Source organism: Notamacropus eugenii, chromosome 1 (genome assembly GCF_028372415.1).
Source record: "Notamacropus eugenii isolate mMacEug1 chromosome 1, mMacEug1.pri_v2, whole genome shotgun sequence".
Taxonomy (NCBI): Eukaryota; Metazoa; Chordata; class Mammalia; order Diprotodontia; family Macropodidae; genus Notamacropus; species Notamacropus eugenii.
Genome location: NC_092872.1, coordinates 418,579,797 through 418,600,662, shown reverse-complemented (window position 1 = coordinate 418,600,662; position 20,866 = coordinate 418,579,797). Strand labels below are relative to the sequence as shown.

Below are 20,866 nucleotides of genomic sequence, written 5' to 3'. Positions count from 1 at the left end.
GAAAATCCCAAAATGAAAATTTCAAGATACATAACCAAAATCCAGAGCTTCCAACTCAAAAGAAAAAAATACTGCAAGCAGCCAGAAAAAAAGAACTCAAATACAGAGAAACTACACTCAAGATCAGATCATATATGATTTAACAGCAACCACTATAAAGTAGCAGAGAACTTGGAATATGAAAGGCAAAATATATGGGCTTATCAGACAAGAATAACTTACTCAGCAAACCTGAGTGTAATTCAAAAGGGGGGAAGGGAGGAAGGAATTTTAATGAAAAAGAGAACTGAGTATTCTTGATGAAAAAAACACAACTTGGTAGAAATTTGAAGTTCAAATACAGCAATTAAGATAAACATAAAACAGTAATCATTAACAATGATAACTGACCAAACAAGAACCAACTGTTTACATTCTAATATAGGGAGATGATATCTATGTCTCTTCTGAGCCCTATTATCATCAGGGGTCAGCGGTTCTCCTATGTCTTGATGATGTTGAGAAAATGGAAAGAGAGAGGAAGAGGAATAAATTTGGGGGCAGAGGAAGAGAAAGAGAAGTAAAAGAAGGTTAAGGAAAATTGCCTAGTATAATAAGGATGCATGAGTAGATGGGATGGGAAGAGCAGCCAACCCTTCACCATCATTCATTTAAACTAGTTAAAAGAAAGAAGAATACACACACATATACACAGAGTTAGGTACAGAATACATTTCATTCAACAGGAATATAGGAGAAAAATGGGAGAAGAAAGAGGGAAATTAGTGAGAGGGTAAATTAAGGAAGGGATTAATCTTAAACAAAACAAACTCTAAGGTTGAACGAAAATGTTAATAGCTCTTTTGAGGTGATAAAGAATGGGAATCTAAAGGCATGTCCATAAATTGAAGAACGGATGAACAAGTTATGGCATATAAATATGATGGAATACTATTGTGTGCTGTAAGTAATATTGAAGAGGATGATTTCAGAGAAACCTAGGTACACTTGTATGATCTCATGTTGAGTGAAGTGAAAGGAATCAGAAAAACAATTTAAAGACAAACAACCTGGAAAGAATTAAGAATTTTAATCAATGTAATGATCAACCATGATTCCAGAGGATTAATGATGAAATATGCTACCTATCTTTTTATAGAGAGGTGAAGAACTAAGTGCAGAATGACTTTTTTTTTTTTTGAGATGGCCAATGTGGAAATTTGTTTTGACTGTCTGTCTCTACATGTTTGTAACAAGGTTTATTTTCCTTTAGTTCTCAAGAGAAGTGTGTTTTGGGTAGTACAGTAAAATGGAAGATTTTTGCTGACTGAAAAATATAAAATATAATTTTTAAAAGAGTAAGATGAGGCCAAATTTTGCAGGTAAAAATTTTCTAAGGAAAAACAGATAATACTGGTTCATGGTTCACACTCTCATTAATATCTAGGTAGTCAGTGATCTATACTTTAGGCAAGAAAGGCAATTTGACACAGTGGCTAAATACGCTAGTAGCTGGAAAGGTGAGGGAAGGAAGTCATGTTTCTGACACATATTAGCTATGTTACTCTACGCAATTCACTTAACCTGTAAGTGCCCAAAGCAATTCTCTAAATAAATTACAAAACAGGCTCTGTCCTATTAGAAATTTATTCACTGGCATCTGTCTATACTAATGAAATCAAAGGTCCAATCCAAAAAACACTGAAGCAAAAATTAAGCAAGTTTTTGCAACACTGGAACAAACACTGAGATGTGGCCATGGAATTGATTTTGTAGTAAGTTTTCATTTTTATGACAGTGTCCACGTAGCTTTTGAGTGCAGCTTTCCATATATCACCAATAGGTTGTTGTTTCTGGGGTGCTCTGTACAATCATAACAAGGAAGTATGTGTCACTCTTAGTGACAATGCTATCAGTTCTGCCTACCCAGGTTGTTCCTCCCCAAAATAACTCATATGTTTACTGCTACTAATAGTTAGAAGCTGGTGAGAGAGAAACCCATCCCTTTCATGAAGCCTAATGGGAAGTACAAGTACCAGTTGGTTCATTTTATTTTAGTAGCCCTACCTGCCTACCTGACGCGTAAGGACAAACAATCTATGTAGAAGTATTTTGGATTCTTTGGTTAGATTCTGATTCTATTACAGTTATGAACCATCAGGGAATATGCTTCAGGGACAAAAATCCACAAGTACTATGAAAAAGTATCACCTATTCTAAATTTCTGCCACAAAATACTCACACTTAAAAAAACTTTCTTTTTTCAAATGAAGATTTGCCCTTTTCCCCTCAAAACCTCCCATCAACTGAATAATTAAAACAAAAAGCTCTATTACAAACATGTATGGGTCAAGCAAAAAAAAATCATGTTGCAATCTATACTCTTTGTCTATCACCATCATGAGCTTTCTGACATTGCCATTGGTCACTGCAATGACCAGAGTTCTGTGAGAATTAATTATTGATCCTATATTTTATATCTGATTTTACTCTGTAGGTGATTTTATGTTCTATATTCTATGTAACAAACCTAAGCCTCTTCTTTGTCTCAACAGTTCAGCCTCCCTCTCTGAAGTTAAATGCAGAAGTTTAAACTTTCCCACAGCCACTATTTATTAAATGAAGAAAAACTCTTCTAAGTTTAGAAGTTCAATACACTCAAAAATACTCTAACTCTATGTGAACTGTTATCTCAGCAACACCTGTAAATTACTCCTGCCATGGGACACCTGAATAACCTAAGCCTCTGAGAAACTTCATGGAATTTGTGTATCATCCTTACTCATGAGAAATTAATATTTCTCCAATTACTGAGATCTGTCTGTATTTGTATAAAGAATGTTTTGTAATCATGTTCCTCTATTTTCTCTGTGTGTTTTGACAAGTAGTCTTCCAAAGCACTTTATGCATCTAATGATTTTGAATAGAATTTCTTTTTCTTTCACTTACTGCTAGATTTTGTGTGTAATAAAAAAAACATGTAAACATGTTGATGATTCATAACTTTGCTGAGGTTGTTAATTTAATTACTTTCTTAGCTGAGTCTCTAGGATTATCGAAAATCCACCATATCATCTGCAAAAAGTACTCCTTTTGTTTCCTTGTTACCTATGTTTATTCCTCCAATTTCTTTTTCTTCTCTTACTGTCATGGCTGGTGTTTCTAGAACTATATTGAGTAGTAATGGTTATAATGGACATTCTTCCTATACCCCTAATCTACCAGAAAGGCCTCTAGTTTATCCCCACTACTTGATAATATATTGGCTCTTGGTTGACACAGACACTTATAAAAACTTCTTTATTCTTATGTTTTCTAGTGTTTTAACAGGAACTGGGGCTTTTATCTTCTCAAATGCTTCTGCACTTATTGATATAAAGATGTGATTTTTGTTGTTCTTGGTTTTAATTAGGTTAATTACTAGTTTCCTAAATAATGAATCAGTCCTACATTCCTGGTAAAAATCCAGCCTGGTCATAATTTATAGTCTTTATGTGATAGGTTTCTATAGTGTTCTTCGTAATATTTTATTTAAATAGGTTTCACTAATTATTACTGGGGATGTTGGTCCATAGTTTTCTTTCTCTGTTTTAATTCCCCCCAGTGCAGGTATTAACACCATATTAATATCCTAGAAGTAACTTGTTAGGAACCCTTCTTTCTCTATTTTTCTTAACAGTTTATGTAGTATTAGAATTTTTTTTAAATGTTAGGTAGAATTCATTTGTAAATCCATGTGTTCCTGGATTCTTTTGCTTTTGGGGTATATGGTTTGTTCAATTTCTTTTTCTAAGACTGGGCTCTAGTTATTTAAGTCTTCTGTGTTCTGTTTTATTAATCTGGGCATTTAATATTTTTCTCCATATTCATCCATTTAATTTAGATTTTAAGTATTAGTGATAAAAAAATAGGGAAAATAGTTCCTAATCATTTCTTTTATATTGGGTTCTGAATTTTCCCTTTTCATTTCTCATACCACTAACTTGGTTTTTCTAATTAAGATATCAGTTTATCTGATTTTTTAAAAACCAGCTCCTACATTTATTCTTTTCTTTTTTTTCAATTTTCAATCTCTTCTTGATTTTTCAAGATTTCTTCTGTGATGCTTAATGGCAGTTTTAAATTTACTAACTTTCTGTGATCTTTTTAGTTATATGATTAAATAACTGAATGATTCTTTTTCTTACTGATTAAACTGTTCAGATATAGAAATTTCTCTTAAGGACTCCTGCTACATCCCAAATATTTTAGTTATATGTCATATTTCTGTTATTATTTTTAATAAAGTTACTGATGTTCATATGATTTTTTTGATCAGCTGATTCTTTAAGATTGTTATTTAGTTTTCAATTAACTTTACTGTTTTTTCAATAATTTTTAATGAATATAGTTTAAATGTATTATGCCTTAAAACATATGCTTTTAGAATTTCTACTTTTCTGCATTTGATTATGAGGTTTTTAATGTCCTCATACATGACTGATTTGCTTGTGAAGGTGTGATACATAGCTGAGAAATATGCATAATTCTTTTCTATTTCCATTTAATAATCTCCAGAGGTTTATCATAGCTAACTTTTCTAAAATTCTACTCAGAATCTTCAGATGTTTTTTTCTTTAGACTTAAGTCTGAGAGGGGTAAATTGTGGTCCTCCAGCATTAGTTTTACTATTTTTCTCTATAATTCATTTAACATTTTCTTTAAGCATTTAGATAACTATGATATTTGGTACATATATGTTTATTTAGGGCCTTTGTCAAATTAGACTCCTTTTTTGACCCTGAATAATACTACATGCTTCATATACCTATATTAGAATGTAAAGTTTTTCCTTATTTACTCCCTGATGAATAATTTCCTATCTTTATTATTTTATGTTTCTCTTGACTCCTATGTTTATATTTCAAAGTTTCTACTCAGCTCTGGAGTCTTTTCTTTAAGAATGTTTGGGAGTCCTTGATTTCATTAGGCTACAGGATTAGCCTTCTCCCTGCAGGATTACACTCAGTATTGCTGGATGAATTATTCTTGGTTTTAAGCGTATATGTTTTTGTCTTCTGGAAAACTGCATTCCAAACTCTACACTCGTTTAGATGGTGGCAGTTAAAGCTTGCATGATCCTGATGGTGGCTCCTCAGTACTTGATTTTTTTTTTCTTTCAGTTTGGTTCCAGTATTTTTTTCTTTGATCTGGAAGCTCAGGATTTTAATTGTAATATTCCTCAGAGTTTTTCCTCTGGTGTATCTTTCAAGATTCCATTTTCACTTTTCTCTCTGGTTCTAAGAGTTATGTGGAATTTTCTTTGACTTTTTGAAATATGATTTCTAGTCTCTTTTTTAATCATGACTTTTAGGTAGTCCAATAATTCTTAAATTATCTCAATCAGTTTTCTAGGTGAGTTACTTTTGTTATGAGATAATTTATGCTTCCTTTTACCTTTTAACTTCTTTTAATATTTCTTGCTGTCTCACTGAGACATTAGCTTCTGCCTGGTTCATTCTAATTTTCAGGGAGTATGTCTTTATTTTTCTTGTGCCAAACTATTTATTCTCTTTTGAAGTCTTCTATAGCTTTAGTGCTCAGCATTGGATCTCTTTCAGTTTCTATGGCCAAAATGCCCCATTTGGTGCATCCCTGACTAGACTCTGTATCTCCTAGGTTCAACAACCTTTCTGTTTATCTCCCTATGCTGTGCTGGACTGTAAAAACAATTCACTAAGATTTTTTTTCTTAGCTTTTCTAATTGGGATTTGGTAGAATAGGTGAGCTGTATTTCTTCCTGCTACTCTACCATCTTGAATCCAAAACCCACTCACCACAATTCATAAACTGAATTGAAGTGCACATGAAACCACTCTATCTGTTGATATGCAGTTTTACTGTACTTCTCTCATCTTTCCATATTTGCTTTACTTTTCTATTAGAGAACTTATTTTTTCTGAATAGATTTTGTTGAAACATTATTGTATAAGTGTTCACTATTAAAGAGAATTTGGAAGGTGTGCTCCAACTTTTATCTTACCTACACCATTGTAACTGTTAAAGGAATTCCTCATGTCAGAGTCACGTCATTGTATGGCATGATCTTGCATTCTAGAAAGTATCCAATGTCTTATTACTTATACAATAGGTAAAAAAGGTAGACCTATCCCATATGCAGTCACAATAATCCTCTACTTACTTTACAAAAATAACAATAAGTCTAAGTCCAATTAAGGGCTTTTAATTTCTTTGAATCATAATTTAGAAAGACTTACAACCTGAAACCTTATATCATCTCCCTACTGCCTATCCTGTTAAGTTTAAACTTCTTAACCTGACATTTATGGTCCTCCATAATGTTGTGCTACCCTACTTTTTCCCATTTATATCACAGTATTTATATTTATATTACACCTAACTTTATCAATATGGACTACAGATATTTCTTGCTTTACATAAGTGAACAAAGTAAAATGATCTTTATAAAATGTGAATTTGCCCAGAGATGCAGGGAAGAAAGGGAGGAATGGAGGGAGGGGCCCAAGGACACATGAGAGATACGGACAGAAAAGGGAGAGGAGGAAGAGGAATACATGGTGGGGTCAAGGGGCATTTGGGGCTGAACACAGAACCAGATAGGAGAGGATGGGCACCACATGGGACTGAGGACAGACACATGGTGGGTGACCAAGTGAAGCAAAGGTCTCCTCTCTTAGCACTGGAGATCTCAAGCTGAACACCTAATCTGACAGTAGTAATGTTCTATCTGCCTATCTTTTGCTTCTGTATGGAAGGGTTTTTGTCTTGGGGTTTATCTTTTTTTGGGGTTGGGGAGGACACAGAAACTCAGTTCAAGGAAAAGGAACAGAAAAAGAGAGCACAATACTGTATATTAAAGTTAACATAGGTGTTTTTCTGGAATGTGAATTTCTTTCCAAATTCTTTACATAAAGGTGAATTTATGTAATGCAAATCTGTGCAAAGTGAGAGCTTCCGTATTTGCTATACTCTATACAAGTTCTTCACTATTCTCTGATGCTTAGGATTTTTCACCATTTCCGCCTACCGAATTCCTATTCATCATGCCTACCTCAAATACCACCTTCATGAAACCTTCCTTTATCTTTCTCAGTTGATAGTCACCTTTTCTCCTTAACACAGAACTTTATTTGTACCTCTCTAGTATATTTATAGAGAGGCTGCAAGAGTGTACTGAAAGCAGGCCTTCGTAGTCAAGAAGAACTGAGTTCAAGTTCTGCCTCTAACACGAAAAGGATATATAATTCTGGTTAAATCACTTAAGCTGTCAATGACCTTTCTAAGACTGTAACTTGCAAAGCAAATGCTGATCTGCAATGGTAGAGCAAATTCCTTACATCAATGAAATCCCAAGTCTAGGCCAAAAAAACGCACTTATGAACTGCTTTGTGTTGTAGCTTTATATGTACGTGTGCAATAATCCTAATTAGTAAGTAATAATTCAATAATCCTAATTAGTAAGCTCTTTAAGAATAGGGCCCATGTCATCTCAATTTATTATTTCTTTCAGCATTTAACATATTGCTTTGCACTAAAAGACACTTAATAAATGTCTGTTGAACTGAATTAAAGATACTAGACTAAAAGCAAAGCAAAGTAATAACCATAAAGAGTTAGCAAAATTATTTTTTTTCAAAGTTTGCTTTTCTCTAACTGAAACACAATTTGAATTACACTTACCCCATCCTGGTGGCAGAGGTCCAAGAGGATCAAACTCTTTATTCTGAGATGAAGTAAACAAATCTTGATTCTACATAAAAATGAAAAGGATGTATTAATAACTCAGTACTAACGTATCTTTTTTTGGAAATTCTAAGAATAGCACTCATTAAAAAAATACCGAGTTCACAAATCTGCTGAAGCCTATTGTAATGTTAAGGGAATTTGAAGATCTTCCCTGCCTCTTTCTTACTAGGCCCATGTGATGTGCTTTGAGTTCTGGACCAACCCACAACTTGAGTCACATGGAGCTGATGGTGGGTGGGAGGAGCTTGCAGAACCGGTAGAGTAGGAAGGGTGGAGCTGACAGAGAGAGAGGCAGAGCTGGGAGAGAGGGAGGCAGAGCTGGGAGAGAGGGAGGCAGAGCTAAGGCAGGGCAGCTAGTGTGAGTGAGAGAGGGAGTGATTTTGCCTATGGCAGCTTCTTTGTGGGGAGGTCTGAGAGAAGGAAGGCTTGGAGATGGCAGTACTTCTCTGTATTAATAATGTAGATAGATTTCTTTGTTACTATGATGGATTTGGCTTTCTGGTGTTTGAAAAAATGTCTTAGCTTCCTTTTTGAGGAAGAAAGTTCATATTTTGCGAATTTACCCTGGAAATATGCATGCATATCCATAGTGACTGCTGTGAGTATTACACTGGCATTATGCCTTTATATTCTAAAGAATACCATATACCATGCAGATGTGACAAGGCATTATACATATATTAAGCTTAACAGTAACATATTTTCTTATCTTCATACCTGTCTGTAGTTTTTCTTAAATGTTAAATGCTCAATTATAAAATTGGTTACAATTAAAAGTGAAAAAAAGGCTGATGAAAAAGAAAGCAGTTAAAGAGAGGAAAATAATTATTGGTTAAACAAAATTCTATTTTCCACAATTATCAGAAAAGGGCATTAGAAAGAATGTGGCCAAAGTTACGGGATAGGAAGGAGAGAGTTTACTGGATGAGTACATGAGTTAATAATTCCAGAATATTAGTGGAAAAAAGCAAAGATTTCAGAGAATGATCCAAGATATTTTAGAAAAAATTCTTCTAATCAATTAGTTTTCAAAAAAAAGCAATTAGACAATTAGTATGAGCATACACTGGAACAGTGATGGTGGTAGTCATTCAAACAGTACAAGAATTGAGATACAAAGAGGCTTATCGTGGTGAGTTTGCCTACCATAAAAAGATAGGCAAGTGGTAAATGTGACACTATAGTATTCAAAGAATAGTCATTGAAAAGTGATGAGAACAGAAGCACAGGAGGAACTGGAATCCCTCAACTTCATTTCTTGGAATCTTTTATTTCCTTCAAGACTCTCAGATCAAGCACTTTTCTCTACATGAAGCCTTTCTCGATCCCTACCTCAACCTCCTCTGTCCCTGACTACTTTGTATTTTGTGTTTTTTCTATATATAATTCCATACATACACTTCCTCCAATACAACATCAATATCTTGTAAACAGGAAATCTTTCATCCTGAGAGTTTAGCATAGTGCTTGGTTGAGTAGGTGCCATGAAATGGAAAGAAAACCTATTTCAGATTTTTACGGATTGTTTCTTTCTAGCTTAGATATAAGGGTTTAAAGATCTGTCATCTGTTGGAACTTACATTTTGCTAAGTTTTTAATGTCTTGGCACCAATCGTCTCTAAAGATATATTTTGGTACATTTACCAGTTATTCTACCTCATTGCCACAGGACTAAAATTAAATATAAGCCCTTTGTTTTCAGAAAGCAAAGATTCTTTACCAAAGAAGGGAAATCTATTTCTGAAACTGAGGTGTAATTTTTTTGTTCAGGTCTGTGATTTTATCAGTTTAAGGGAGTCCCTGTGAGGAAATCATCTCAATGGCCACCAGCAACTATTCTCCACCTCATGGCCTTAGGAAGTTGTCTTGGGGTAGTAAGATACTAAGTGATCAGCGATACTTCCAGAATATAATGAAGATAAGACTTGCAACTTAGGTCTGCCTGACTATAAAGCTGGCTCTCTCTCTATTATATCAAGCTATTTCACAGGGTATTGTTCTGTAACACCATCCTAGGCAGCTTCCCAGATTCCTTCAACCAAGTGGAGCTCCAAATAGCTTACCCTTTGCAAAAAAAATAAAAATTGTTATCAAGAGATCCATGATAGAAATTTAGTGTTAGATATGTAGGGCTAAAGTTTTTTCCCTTACTCAAATTGTAAGAATTACTTGATTCTTTTCCTCCAATTTGATTGTATTTATTCTGTTTTTAAAAAATAAGAAACAAATTTTGTCCTAACCTTTTGAGACAATTTCTTTTTAATTAAAAAAAAAAACTTTTACACTCGTTTTTATATTAACTTCACTTCCAAAAATATTCCTCCTCCTTCTCCTCCTCAGAGAGCCATTCCTTATAAGAATAAAAAATTAAAAGGAGGATGGAAGGGAAACAAATTAGGAAAATGAATCAGTAATACCACCTGGGTCTACCACTGTTACAAATCCATTAGTCTTTTTTCTATATAACCAATGAAGAAAGGACTAGACATAGGAGGCACATAGAATGGGAAAAAACTATCACTTATGTTTATATCTAGGATATGCCAAACAAAAGTCTAAAATATATCCACCAATCAAACTGCTGACTTATGATCTTGCCTGTGAACTTATTTTGTCACTATTTTTATGTCTTTTTATCTTATCACTTTCTACAATTACTTTGACACATTCAGGCAAAAGGACCATGAGACATTTCATCAGTCTGTAGCACGAAGACTATTGCTCACCCCATAAATGAATCTCTGGTTAAATTGCTGCATTGCTCCTTGGAGCTGACTTCGTTGTAGTTGCCACTGCTCATAGTTTCTAACTGACTCCAAAGTTGGCCGCTGCCAGGTTGTAGTTCTTGTGAAGTGGTCAACATAATAAACACGTCCCATGTTGTCAACTCGACGTTCCCAGCTAATGAGAAAAACTCTCAAAATTAATGTCAGCACTGTGGAGCTGCTAGAATAAACAGGTACCTGAATATCACTTGGGCCACAGAACAAGACTCCCTGAACCTTTTCTTGAGAAAGTGCTTATGTGATATATACTGATCTATTAAAGAATACAGAACTATTAAGCAAAGCGTTTGGCGTGTAGGCCTTACAACTTACGACTCCACAGAGACCTACTCTTAAACATGCTTACACTACATTTAAGTCTGGTTCAGTGAGGGAAAATAGTGATTTTTTTTAATAAGGGCCTGAAAGAAAAGACATTATGTGATCACTAATAATAAATCCAAGACAGCAAAGTAAAGTTTCAAGTTCAGTAAACAGTTGATATGTTACTATAGAAGCCCAAGATCTAAGCAATCTCTTAGTCACAGTTTAGACAAACAAAAATAATCCAATTCCTGCCTCTCTTTTGTAATGTTCCAAACTTTGTGGAGATAGATAGAAGTGACCAGAAACCAGAACAAACAGGAATGTAAGTAGACTTGAAAAGATTTAAATTCCTGTCTCTGAACAATTCTGCAAAGTTTTCCATTATTTCAGACTCACCCAGGAGGAAGAGGTTCTGGTCTATCCCACGATGTTCTTTTTTCAACATGATCTACATAGTAGACTCGTCCATGCTGGTCCACTCTCTGTTCCCATCTTAAACACACATAAATAAAATGGCTAATGTGGTTTCATACTAGAAAAATATGCCAAATACTATACTGTCCAAAGTATTTCATTAAAAAGTAGCACTTCTTTTAAACTTTGGAAATTCTGGATAATGAGTACAAAAATTAAAATAAAAAAATATACATTTCTAACAAAAATATACTCAATTAGAGGTATCCTAAGCAGGCCTCTTTTTGCAAAAGCTATTAAATGTTTCACCTTCTCAACTAACTATTAGTAGATGAACTGCCAAGTCTAGTTCAGTCTCATTGACTTTGTAAGGACACATTTCAGCATGGAAAGGCTCATGACCACTAACTATCCTGTTCACTTGGTAATGAAAATCTTTAATCATGACAACCCATGATACAAGTAAAGAAAAATACAAAATTATTCTGTCTTGTGTAGCCCCTTTCTGTTCTTGCAGTGTCTGTGTCAAAAAAGAGAGAAAACAATGTAAAGATTCCTAGTCTATCTTTAAATATTAGCTTAGCTGTTGGTATTCTAAATATGAGATCCTTACCCAATAACCAATCAGTGAGCATAAAACTAGAGAAATCAAATCTTATAAATCCTGATTTTCTTTCTATACATGAAATCAGGAAGAAATTGCAGCTAAATGGGATGATAGTGTACAGATTATTCTTGGAGAGGCAAAAAAGATCCTAGAAGTTAATTTTACTATGTGTTGAAAGGTAACAAGAAAGATAATTTCAAGAGTTCTTTGGCCAGCTCATATTGCAGTTATTCATGCTTAGTATTTGAAAAAAAAAACCATCATGAAAATAATTAGTTTATTCAAACATATCTGCTCTAGAGAATGAGGAAATAAGAGAATTTCTATAGAGAACTAGATAAGATCAATCCAAGTTCAAGTAATATGCACTTTGATATTCAGCAACTGCAATGTAAAGATAAGACAACTGGAAAGATGGTAAAAAAATGTGAGAAAATAGAGTTCTGGAACAAGAAATGAAAAAGCGCAAAGACTTGTAGACAATACAGAAAAGCATCATACTGATAATAAGGAGTTAATATTTTCTTGAAAAAAATTTAAGATAAATTTTTGGAAAAGAAAGGAAAGGCAATGAATAGTGGGAACCTCAACTAACTCACAAAAATTGAAGTAATTTTATTTTAGCAGAAAGGAAATGACTCATTACTGGGGTGAGACTCATTGTCTAATCACCTTTCTGCTTATACCAATTTGCTAAAGCAAAGATCAAAGTTAACACAAAAATGGAGTGAAAATGGAAAAAAAAATGAGGCATGTTTAAAAAATTCTAACCTGACCGATGCAAATAATTTGCTGATTTCAAAATAAAGGAAATAGGTCAACAGACACCATCATAGTTTATCACCACTTCTCAAAGAAACCTGATATATGTCAAATGCTATAACAAAGAGACAGAAAGATTCTAGAAATTGTCTTGGCCACTAGATCTTCTTGCCAAATAAAGAAATAATGTAGCCGAGAGCAACATCAGTTTAAAAAAAATAAACTCACCAAAAAAGTCTTATGGAGGATGGTACAAAATTATGAGTAATGTCATTTGTTAAAATAGTAAGAAACAATGGGGAGAAAAAAATTGAAGAAAGTTTTGTGAGTGATCTAACTAAACAAGTCAATCTAAGGGCATTTAAAGATACACTTAAAAGACAACAAATAGATGGAAAATGGAAAAGATTTATTACTTAAAATCTTTTTGTCATTCAGAAGATTGAAGCCACTACACTTGGGTGAACCTCATAGTCCTGGATGTATCATATATGAAAATGGCACTAAAGAAAATAAAGATAAGAAAAGCAATAGGAATAAATTAATTATAGACAGAAAAAGTCTATGATGAGCCACTTTTGTTGCTACATTAAAAAAGGGGAGGAGGAAGGATGGAAAAAGGAGGAAAAGAAGAGAAGGAGAAAGGAAGGAAATAAGGAAGGTGTAACGGAGGAAATAAAGGAGGGAAGGATGGAGAGAAAGAAGAAAAAAGGAAAAGACAACCTAGAGAATGTCAGGAACTACTCAATCAATTAAGAAGAAAAAAGAAAAAAGGAAAAGGCAATCTAGAGAATGTCAGGAACTACTCAGTCAATGTCTCTCCTTTCCAATCTCTAAAAATGTTTACAAAAATAATGTTCACAGACATGGACAACATACTTGATGAAAGTATGAAAAGGGAATGGGCACACTTCCACAAATAACATGCAACAGTAGATTACCTTTACAATTCACACCCACTTAAAAGGTGTGCAGAATATAAGATTCCCTGTGCTGTTTGATTATTAAAAAATTTTTAATTGATAAAACAAAATGCTAATTCCAACAGGTAACATAACTCCTATGTTTATCAAAACAATAGAACTCTAAAGATGCAACATTTAAAATTATATTTTATATTCAAAATCTCTTATTGAAATTTAGCATTTTCCATTATTATGAATTTTTAAGAAAAATTCCAAGAAGGGATCCACATATAAGTTTCACTAGACTACCACTACCAAAGGAGTTAATTAAATTAAAAAATTAAGAATTCCTGCTACAAATAGTGAGATCCTCCAGCTGCTCCAGTTTCTGTTTAACATTTTGCTGACCATAAGTTATGATGTGGATAGTTTCCTATAGAAGATCCATAATCCTCCAAAAATTCAAGTTTAACTATACAAATAGATTTTAAACCAAGTGGATGAGGAATGTTTACTGTTCAGACTAGATGGTCAACTGTATGGAACATACATTAGAATTGGTCCACTATTGTACCGAAATAACAAATGGCTATTCAGCTGAGCCAAGAACTGAGGAGGAAGAGAATGGGCTGGAATACTTTCAGGAAACTATACAGTTCTTTTAATTATCCCAAGCTTTCCCCTGAAATAAAAGTCCATCTTTCTTAACAGCAATATCTTTCTGTTTACGTTACATGGTTTAGAATCATGGAACACTAAAATCCCTGAAGAACTAAAAATGAAGATCACACAAAGAGAAATGGAAAGTGTATGTGGTGTGTGTGTGAACAGGTAATACATTACAAATACGTAATTATGTGCAAGTGGTATAAAAGTATAAAGTAACACAAAGAAAGATAAGAAGAAAAATAGATAGCCTGGTCTTATAGCAAAAGTGAGAGAAAAAGTAATAGATAGCCTGTGTGCTATCCACTGGCATCCACTAATCTCAAGAGAATATTAAGACTCCAAGAACACGTCTGGGATAATGAAAATGAGTTGGACAGTATAGGCAGGCATGAATGGGATAAAATCTGTATCACCGTACAGAAAACCTACACTGATGGACCTCTTGAAGCGTAAGATAAAATTCAAATGGCATTAGCCTTAAATACCACATACATTTTTAGCTCCTTCATCTTTTTTTATCTACAATGACCATGGTTTGCCTAGTCCTGGTGCTGTCAGGAAGAACATTTCAATAGCGCCATTTTTTGTCACATGGGAACTCATGAAAGGACTAAAGGAGAAATGAACATAAAGTGCACATAAGTCATTTTGACAACCATCAGTTGATGCCCAGTTCAAATGTCATTTTCTTCATAATCACCGCAATCAAAAAAGTTCTCTGCCTCCTGAAAATTTCTATGACACTGTTAATTTATACATTCTAAACTTAACATCAAATAAAATGGATATTTCCATATACAGAGCCAAAGAGAAGTACACAAGATTCTAAATCTATACTACATAGCTATAGCATTCTGCATAATTTTATGACTTATTATGTATCATCATAGCATTATTTTGCTTTCTTGTCTTATTTTCCTTAAAGAATTGTCCATTCATTGAGATTTAGAACCTTGGTTTTTCATTCTCTTTATCTTTCACATTACTGTGCACATAATGGGTAATCAATTCAATTCTGCTGAGATTTTAGTAAGCCATATCTGGTCAGCAGCACAACATCCACCAGTACTAAGTAGACAGAAAAGGTGAGTTCTAGTTAATTTTTTTCTGCCTCTTCACCCTGTCCCCAGAGATGAAGTCCTAAATATAAGCAGGTCAAGAGGTCTACTTCAGAAGTGATCCACCTGGGATCACTTCAAGTCCACATTCTCTGACTCTTGGAACAGGAGTACCATTGACAGAGTAGAGGAAATCTATCAAAAACAATTGAAGAAAAAATTTCAAACCTCTAGTTTATAAAGTGGCAACACAACGTATGAAGAAAATGTTAGAATCAGAGTCAAGAGATGTGGGTTTAAAGGCTCCCTCAATAATGGGACTAGAGGCAAGTTACTTAACTCCCCAGGACTTTAGTCTCCCTTTATTTAAAAAGGAAATGATGTTTTCCATGACTGCACATACATAATCTATATCAAATTACTTATGATCTTAGGGAGGAGGGAGGGAAGGGAAAAATTTGGAACTGAAAATTTTGTTTAAAAAGATGTTAAAATTGTCTTCATATGTAATTAGAAAAAATAAAATACTATTTAAAACAAAAATAAACAAAAACGACATGATGATATTTCCACTATCTACATCGAAGAATTGTGAGGAAAAGTGCTTTTGCAAGCCCTTAAGGAGTCATATAAATCTGTGCTATTTTTATTATTATGAACTAAATTTGACATATTTATTTTATGGAATTTACTTTTTTTACCCTGAACTTAACATCACATAAACATTTGCAAAAAGAGAAAAAGGACGATTATACATAAAATGACAAATTTCTAATATGAAAAGTTCTTTTAAAGAATATAATAAATTCAACATGTAATTTTCAAAACTGTTTTGCTTGTGATCCTTTTCAGCTTTACTTCTGTTCTTTTGTGAGAGGTGAGACTTCAAAGACTCTTTTGTGTGTGTGTGGGAAGGGGAGTGTCAGGGGACCCCACTTGGCAGAAATCCTGACTCAATCTCCTTTTCCTGTTAACTCAGTCCCTAAATAAAAAAAATTTTTTAAAAACGCTCCTTGAGACAAACATGCATAAATAAAACAAAATCTATTACTGACTACATATGACAACATATTTTTTGTTCTGCATCTTGAGTCTGTCATCAATCAAGCAGGATATAGAATAATTTTGACTTTAATTTCACTATGCCTAAGGGCAAGTGCTAAAAGTGATTTTTGCTTATAGTTGCAAAAAAAACACCATAGCTATAAAAGTCTTTAGGGGGAATGTCCTAAAGGTGACAAAAACATGATGTTACTTCCACAAAACTCTGTCCTATTACTGTCTCTTCCTCTTGTGTAAGTGTTAATCTCCATCCTATCCCCTTCTCCCTTTAAATGTTATAACTTAAAACTGAGGCAAAGAGAAACAATCTTTAACATGGTAAACTCCAAAATTCAATACTCAAATGGATGCGATCTCACTGATTTTAATGCTCTCCCTAACAATGAATATTGCAACCCAACCATGCCTATCCATCCTACAGCATTCTATATTCCAAGTCATCCCTTAAGGTCTCCACAAAGGAGTTCATCCAACACACTAAAGGTCTGCCTTGCTTTTTTCTAACATCATAAGGACAGCAGGTGAACACTTAGGCTGTTCATCTATTATTCCCCACACTTTTCATATAATCAGACCACCTTTTCGTCCTATCATACATAATTTTAATGGCATCTAGGTAGTACAGTGAAATAGAGCTCTAGACCTAGAAGTAGAAAGATGAGTTTCAATATGATCGCAGGCATTTACTAGCTGGGACCTTGGGCAAATTATAACTTCTTTTTACCTCAATTTCATCATCTAAAAATAGGCATAATAATAGCACTTACTTCCTAGGATTTTATGAGGATAAAATGAGCTAATATTTGTAAAGAACTTTTAAAATCTCAAAGTCCTATATAAATTCTAACTCAGGGGTAGGGAACCTGGGATCTCAAGGCCACCAGTGGCCCTGTAGCTCCTCAAGTGTGGCCCTTTGACTGAATCCAAGCTTCACAGAACAAATCCAAAATTTGGACTCCATCAAAAGGCTGCACCTAAGGACCAAAAGGCCCCATGTGGCCTCAAGACCACAGGTTCCCCACCCCTGTTCTAGCTCTTCGCTTTTTTTAATCATCTTTTATGCCTATTCAGCAAAGTTTCTCACTTGTTATAGCTTACTCATACCCACCTTGAACCTCTCTCTTCATTGCCCTCTATGTGATATTCACCTTCAATTATTTTAAGATTATTGTGTTCCATGTCTCACAGTTATACTACACTGACAGAATTGGTATTAAACAGATGGGTCTTCTGTTTCTGAGGAAAGCTTTTAATACAGAAGTTTGGTAATTTCCAGATGATATCCAGCTTGTTCTCTTCTTCCTGTTTAATTTTGGGTCTAATCCACTGTCCATTTACATTGTCTACCCCAGTGGACAGAATGCTGGGCTTGGAGTTAGGAAGAATTGAATTCAAATTCAGCCTCAGACACTTATTAGGATGTGTGACCCTGGGCAAGTCACATATCCTGTTTGTCTAAGGTTCCTAAATTATAAACAGGGATAATAATAGCATTTACCTGACAGGATTGTTCTAAGGGTCAAATGAGATATTTATAAAGCACTTAGCACAATGTTTGGCAAAAAATAGGAGCTCAATATATATTTTTTTCTGTTCCAGAGAGTCACAATGATAGATTCTCTTGGTTGTCTATCCATATATTATAATCTGAATATTACCTTTCCTGTGAGGATGGTCATGTCAATTTACCAACACATTTTATTATGTACCTTGTGCAAAGCATCAAGCTAGGTGCTGGAGGAGGAAAAGACAAAAATGGAACGGGTCAAATGCTTTTTGAGTCATAATGGATCTCCTGCAGTAGTTTTTGCAAAGTTCTTGGGGACCAACAGGGACATCTGGAAGTCGTCAACATTTACAAAAAATCTCTCTTCAATTTGGACTTTGTATTGGATCTCCTCAATCACAGTGGTGAATTCCTTTGGAGAGTACATGTCTCCTTTTTTTATGCTTCACCTGATGTTTATGAACAGAGGGTAAAGAGAGTAATTTCTGTTTTTATATCTTTTAAAGAATCTTGAATGATTTTTATGTGAACAAGAGGCATTTTGCTGGAAGAAAGCTTTTTGTTAAATTAAATTTGGTGAATTTGGTGTTTTTCATAACCTACAAAAAATAAGCAAGTGATACCTTTATATCACTACATCTTTCAACGAACTGAGAAATGGTAAATACGTGGTTCACTGTTGAATTATCACTTGCAAAAGCCTGCTTATTCCCCAGTTATAGCCTCACCAAAAACACCCTCGATTCATGTGTAAATGGGTCTGCGCAGATGAGAAAGTATAAAAGGTCAGTAATTGCTGATGTTCTTCTCATTTACTGTTTTTCAGTACTGTAATAAAAAGTCTGAGGTTTTTTCCCCCAACTCTTTAGTATCTTCCCTCCTTTGGATAGCTTGAGAATTAATCTTTCAACACTCTCAAGCTGTGTTACTTCTAGCATAGACCTCCTCTACTCATGGTTTAATCTAGCTGCTTTTCTTGACTTTGTTCTCTTTAATGCCAATCTTACCTCCCTTATAAGTAAATCTGGCACTGTGATGTTAAAATCCAAGTGTGGTGGCTCTACTGTCCTTAAAGGTGAAAAGTCTGTTTTGTAAATCTTTGCTGATCTTTTCCATTTATCTTCTACTTGCTGTCCTCCTTCCATTTTTGTCCTTACATATCCTCAGGGTGACTTCAGTTAGTTGGTATCCTTGCAAGCCTTCTTTAAAGTGGTTTTACCTTCCAATGCTTCTCTCTGTTTAATGAGGCAATAATGCTCATAATCATTCATTATCCATCTTCATAAAATTTTACATCTGAGTTTATATTCTAATACAGCGTTGCCTTTGGTTTCCACCTCTCTCCTTGCTGCAAATAAGTCAAAACATCTGGCTGCTTTTACAGATTCTTTTGGTCTTCTTGCTATGGCAATTGATTTACACAAATTAACTTTGATATGAAATTATAATTAATGTTAATATCATGTCTATTGTCCATTACTGTCTTTATCATCAATTTTTATTCAAATAGTGCAAGACTGAGTTGTCTCAAATATATGCATATCTGTTTTCATTACTGTGATTTCGCCAAGCTTTTTATCTCTGACCATTCCTTTAACAAGTCTGTGGTCTAATATGGGGTAGGTTATTATTTTTGTTGTGTTTATGGAGTAACATTGTGTGGCCCTGATTAATAACTTTAAGACAGTGATGAGTGAAACCAACTTTATTTCTCCACACATCTGCACCCACACACAGGCACACAGACAGACAGACAGACAGACAGACAGACACACACACACACACACACACACACACACACACCCTCAAAAGACCCGGGGCAGCTAACCTCTACCTGTCCACACTCCAAAGGTTGTTATGAGTCAAGATGCTATGATACAGATCTTGACCAATTTGAGTTAAGCTCACTTAGGTTGATCCACTTGTGGAACATGTGTATATATGAATCACTCTATCTACTGAGCAGGAAACTTGTGAGACCTCACAGAACTTTCTAGCAGGCTACTTTTACCAAAGGTCATTGAACATGTTTCTGTGCAGGATAGAGAAAAATTGTGCTCAATGCTACATGTTTAGTAAACTGAATGTTTGTTTAAAATCTTTGACTCTAAGATGCATCAGATGTTGAATCTTCTTCTTCAGACAAGCAAGAGTGGTAGGTGAGTCTGCTGCAATGATCTGAGCTCGTAAAAAATGAAAAAAGTGGAAAAGACATTAATTTCCTGACCGTCAATCAGCAATCCAGGAATTAAAAGGGGGAGGGACACCTGGCTTGCTGGAAATAGCCCAGGCAGCATCTATAGCATTGGGACAGAGGGGAGGTCAGTCATGTCCTGGTCTGTAGGCAGCAGTTCAGATAAACTGGCAATAAGCAAGATCATGAGGAGGGCACCCTAGCCTATAGGAAATGGTTCAGATAACAATGCAGCAATGTGGCTAGCACTGCGGGATATGAGGATGGCCCTTTGGCATCCAGGCAGTAGTCCAGGTATCACTAGCAACAGCAAGATTGCAAGGAGGGCACCTTGGCCTGCAAGCAACAGTTCAGATAGCACTGGCAACAATAGGATCATAAAGAAGGCACTTTGGCCTGCAGGCAGCAGCTTGGAGGGCTACCAGCAGCACTGAGAGAGGAAGACGACGTTCCCCTAGAGGTAAATAGCAGTGGAGTAAGCAGTAGTGATGCAGGTGTCTACAGACGGGTATCACTGAAGGCTCGAACACAGTAGATAGCACCATGAGCAATTGTGCATCAGGCAGCAACATGGAGTAGAGTAACAAGAAACAATAGGGGAATGATGATGGGCAGCAGCTGAAGAAGAATGAAAAGCAGAAAAGGAAGAAAAATGTCTGGCAGCAAAGAAAGAAGGATGATGGGCAGCTGAAGAGGAATGTGCAGGGTAGTACTTTCTTCTTTGTTTCTACTGCACAGAGGTCCTCTTGATCCAGAGGGCTCAGGGGGTATAGGCCAAGATTCTAGGATGCAGACTGGGGCAGCTTTAGCTAACTCTTCATCCTCCTACCTCTGCAGGAAGCCAGAATAA

The 20,866-nt window shown here is 35.0% G+C and overlaps 1 protein-coding gene across 6 annotated transcripts in view; it reads right to left on the bottom strand.

Moving 5' to 3' along the window:
- ITCH (itchy E3 ubiquitin protein ligase) overlaps positions 1 to 20,866 on the bottom strand; it is a 171,835-nt gene that overhangs the window by 49,732 nt on the left and 101,237 nt on the right. For 5 of the 6 annotated variants that reach the window (XM_072631306.1, XM_072631305.1, XM_072631304.1 and 2 more), the window contains 3 exons: positions 11,235 to 11,330; positions 10,473 to 10,647; positions 7,681 to 7,750 (listed from right to left, as the gene is read on the bottom strand). In XM_072631306.1, coding sequence (XP_072487407.1) covers positions 7,681 to 7,750; positions 10,473 to 10,647; positions 11,235 to 11,330 — 341 coding nt within the window. Of the gene's footprint in view, positions 1 to 7,680; positions 7,751 to 10,472; positions 10,648 to 11,234; positions 11,331 to 18,829; positions 19,031 to 20,866 lie in introns of those variants that run through there. The other variant, XM_072631309.1, reaches the window with a different exon arrangement.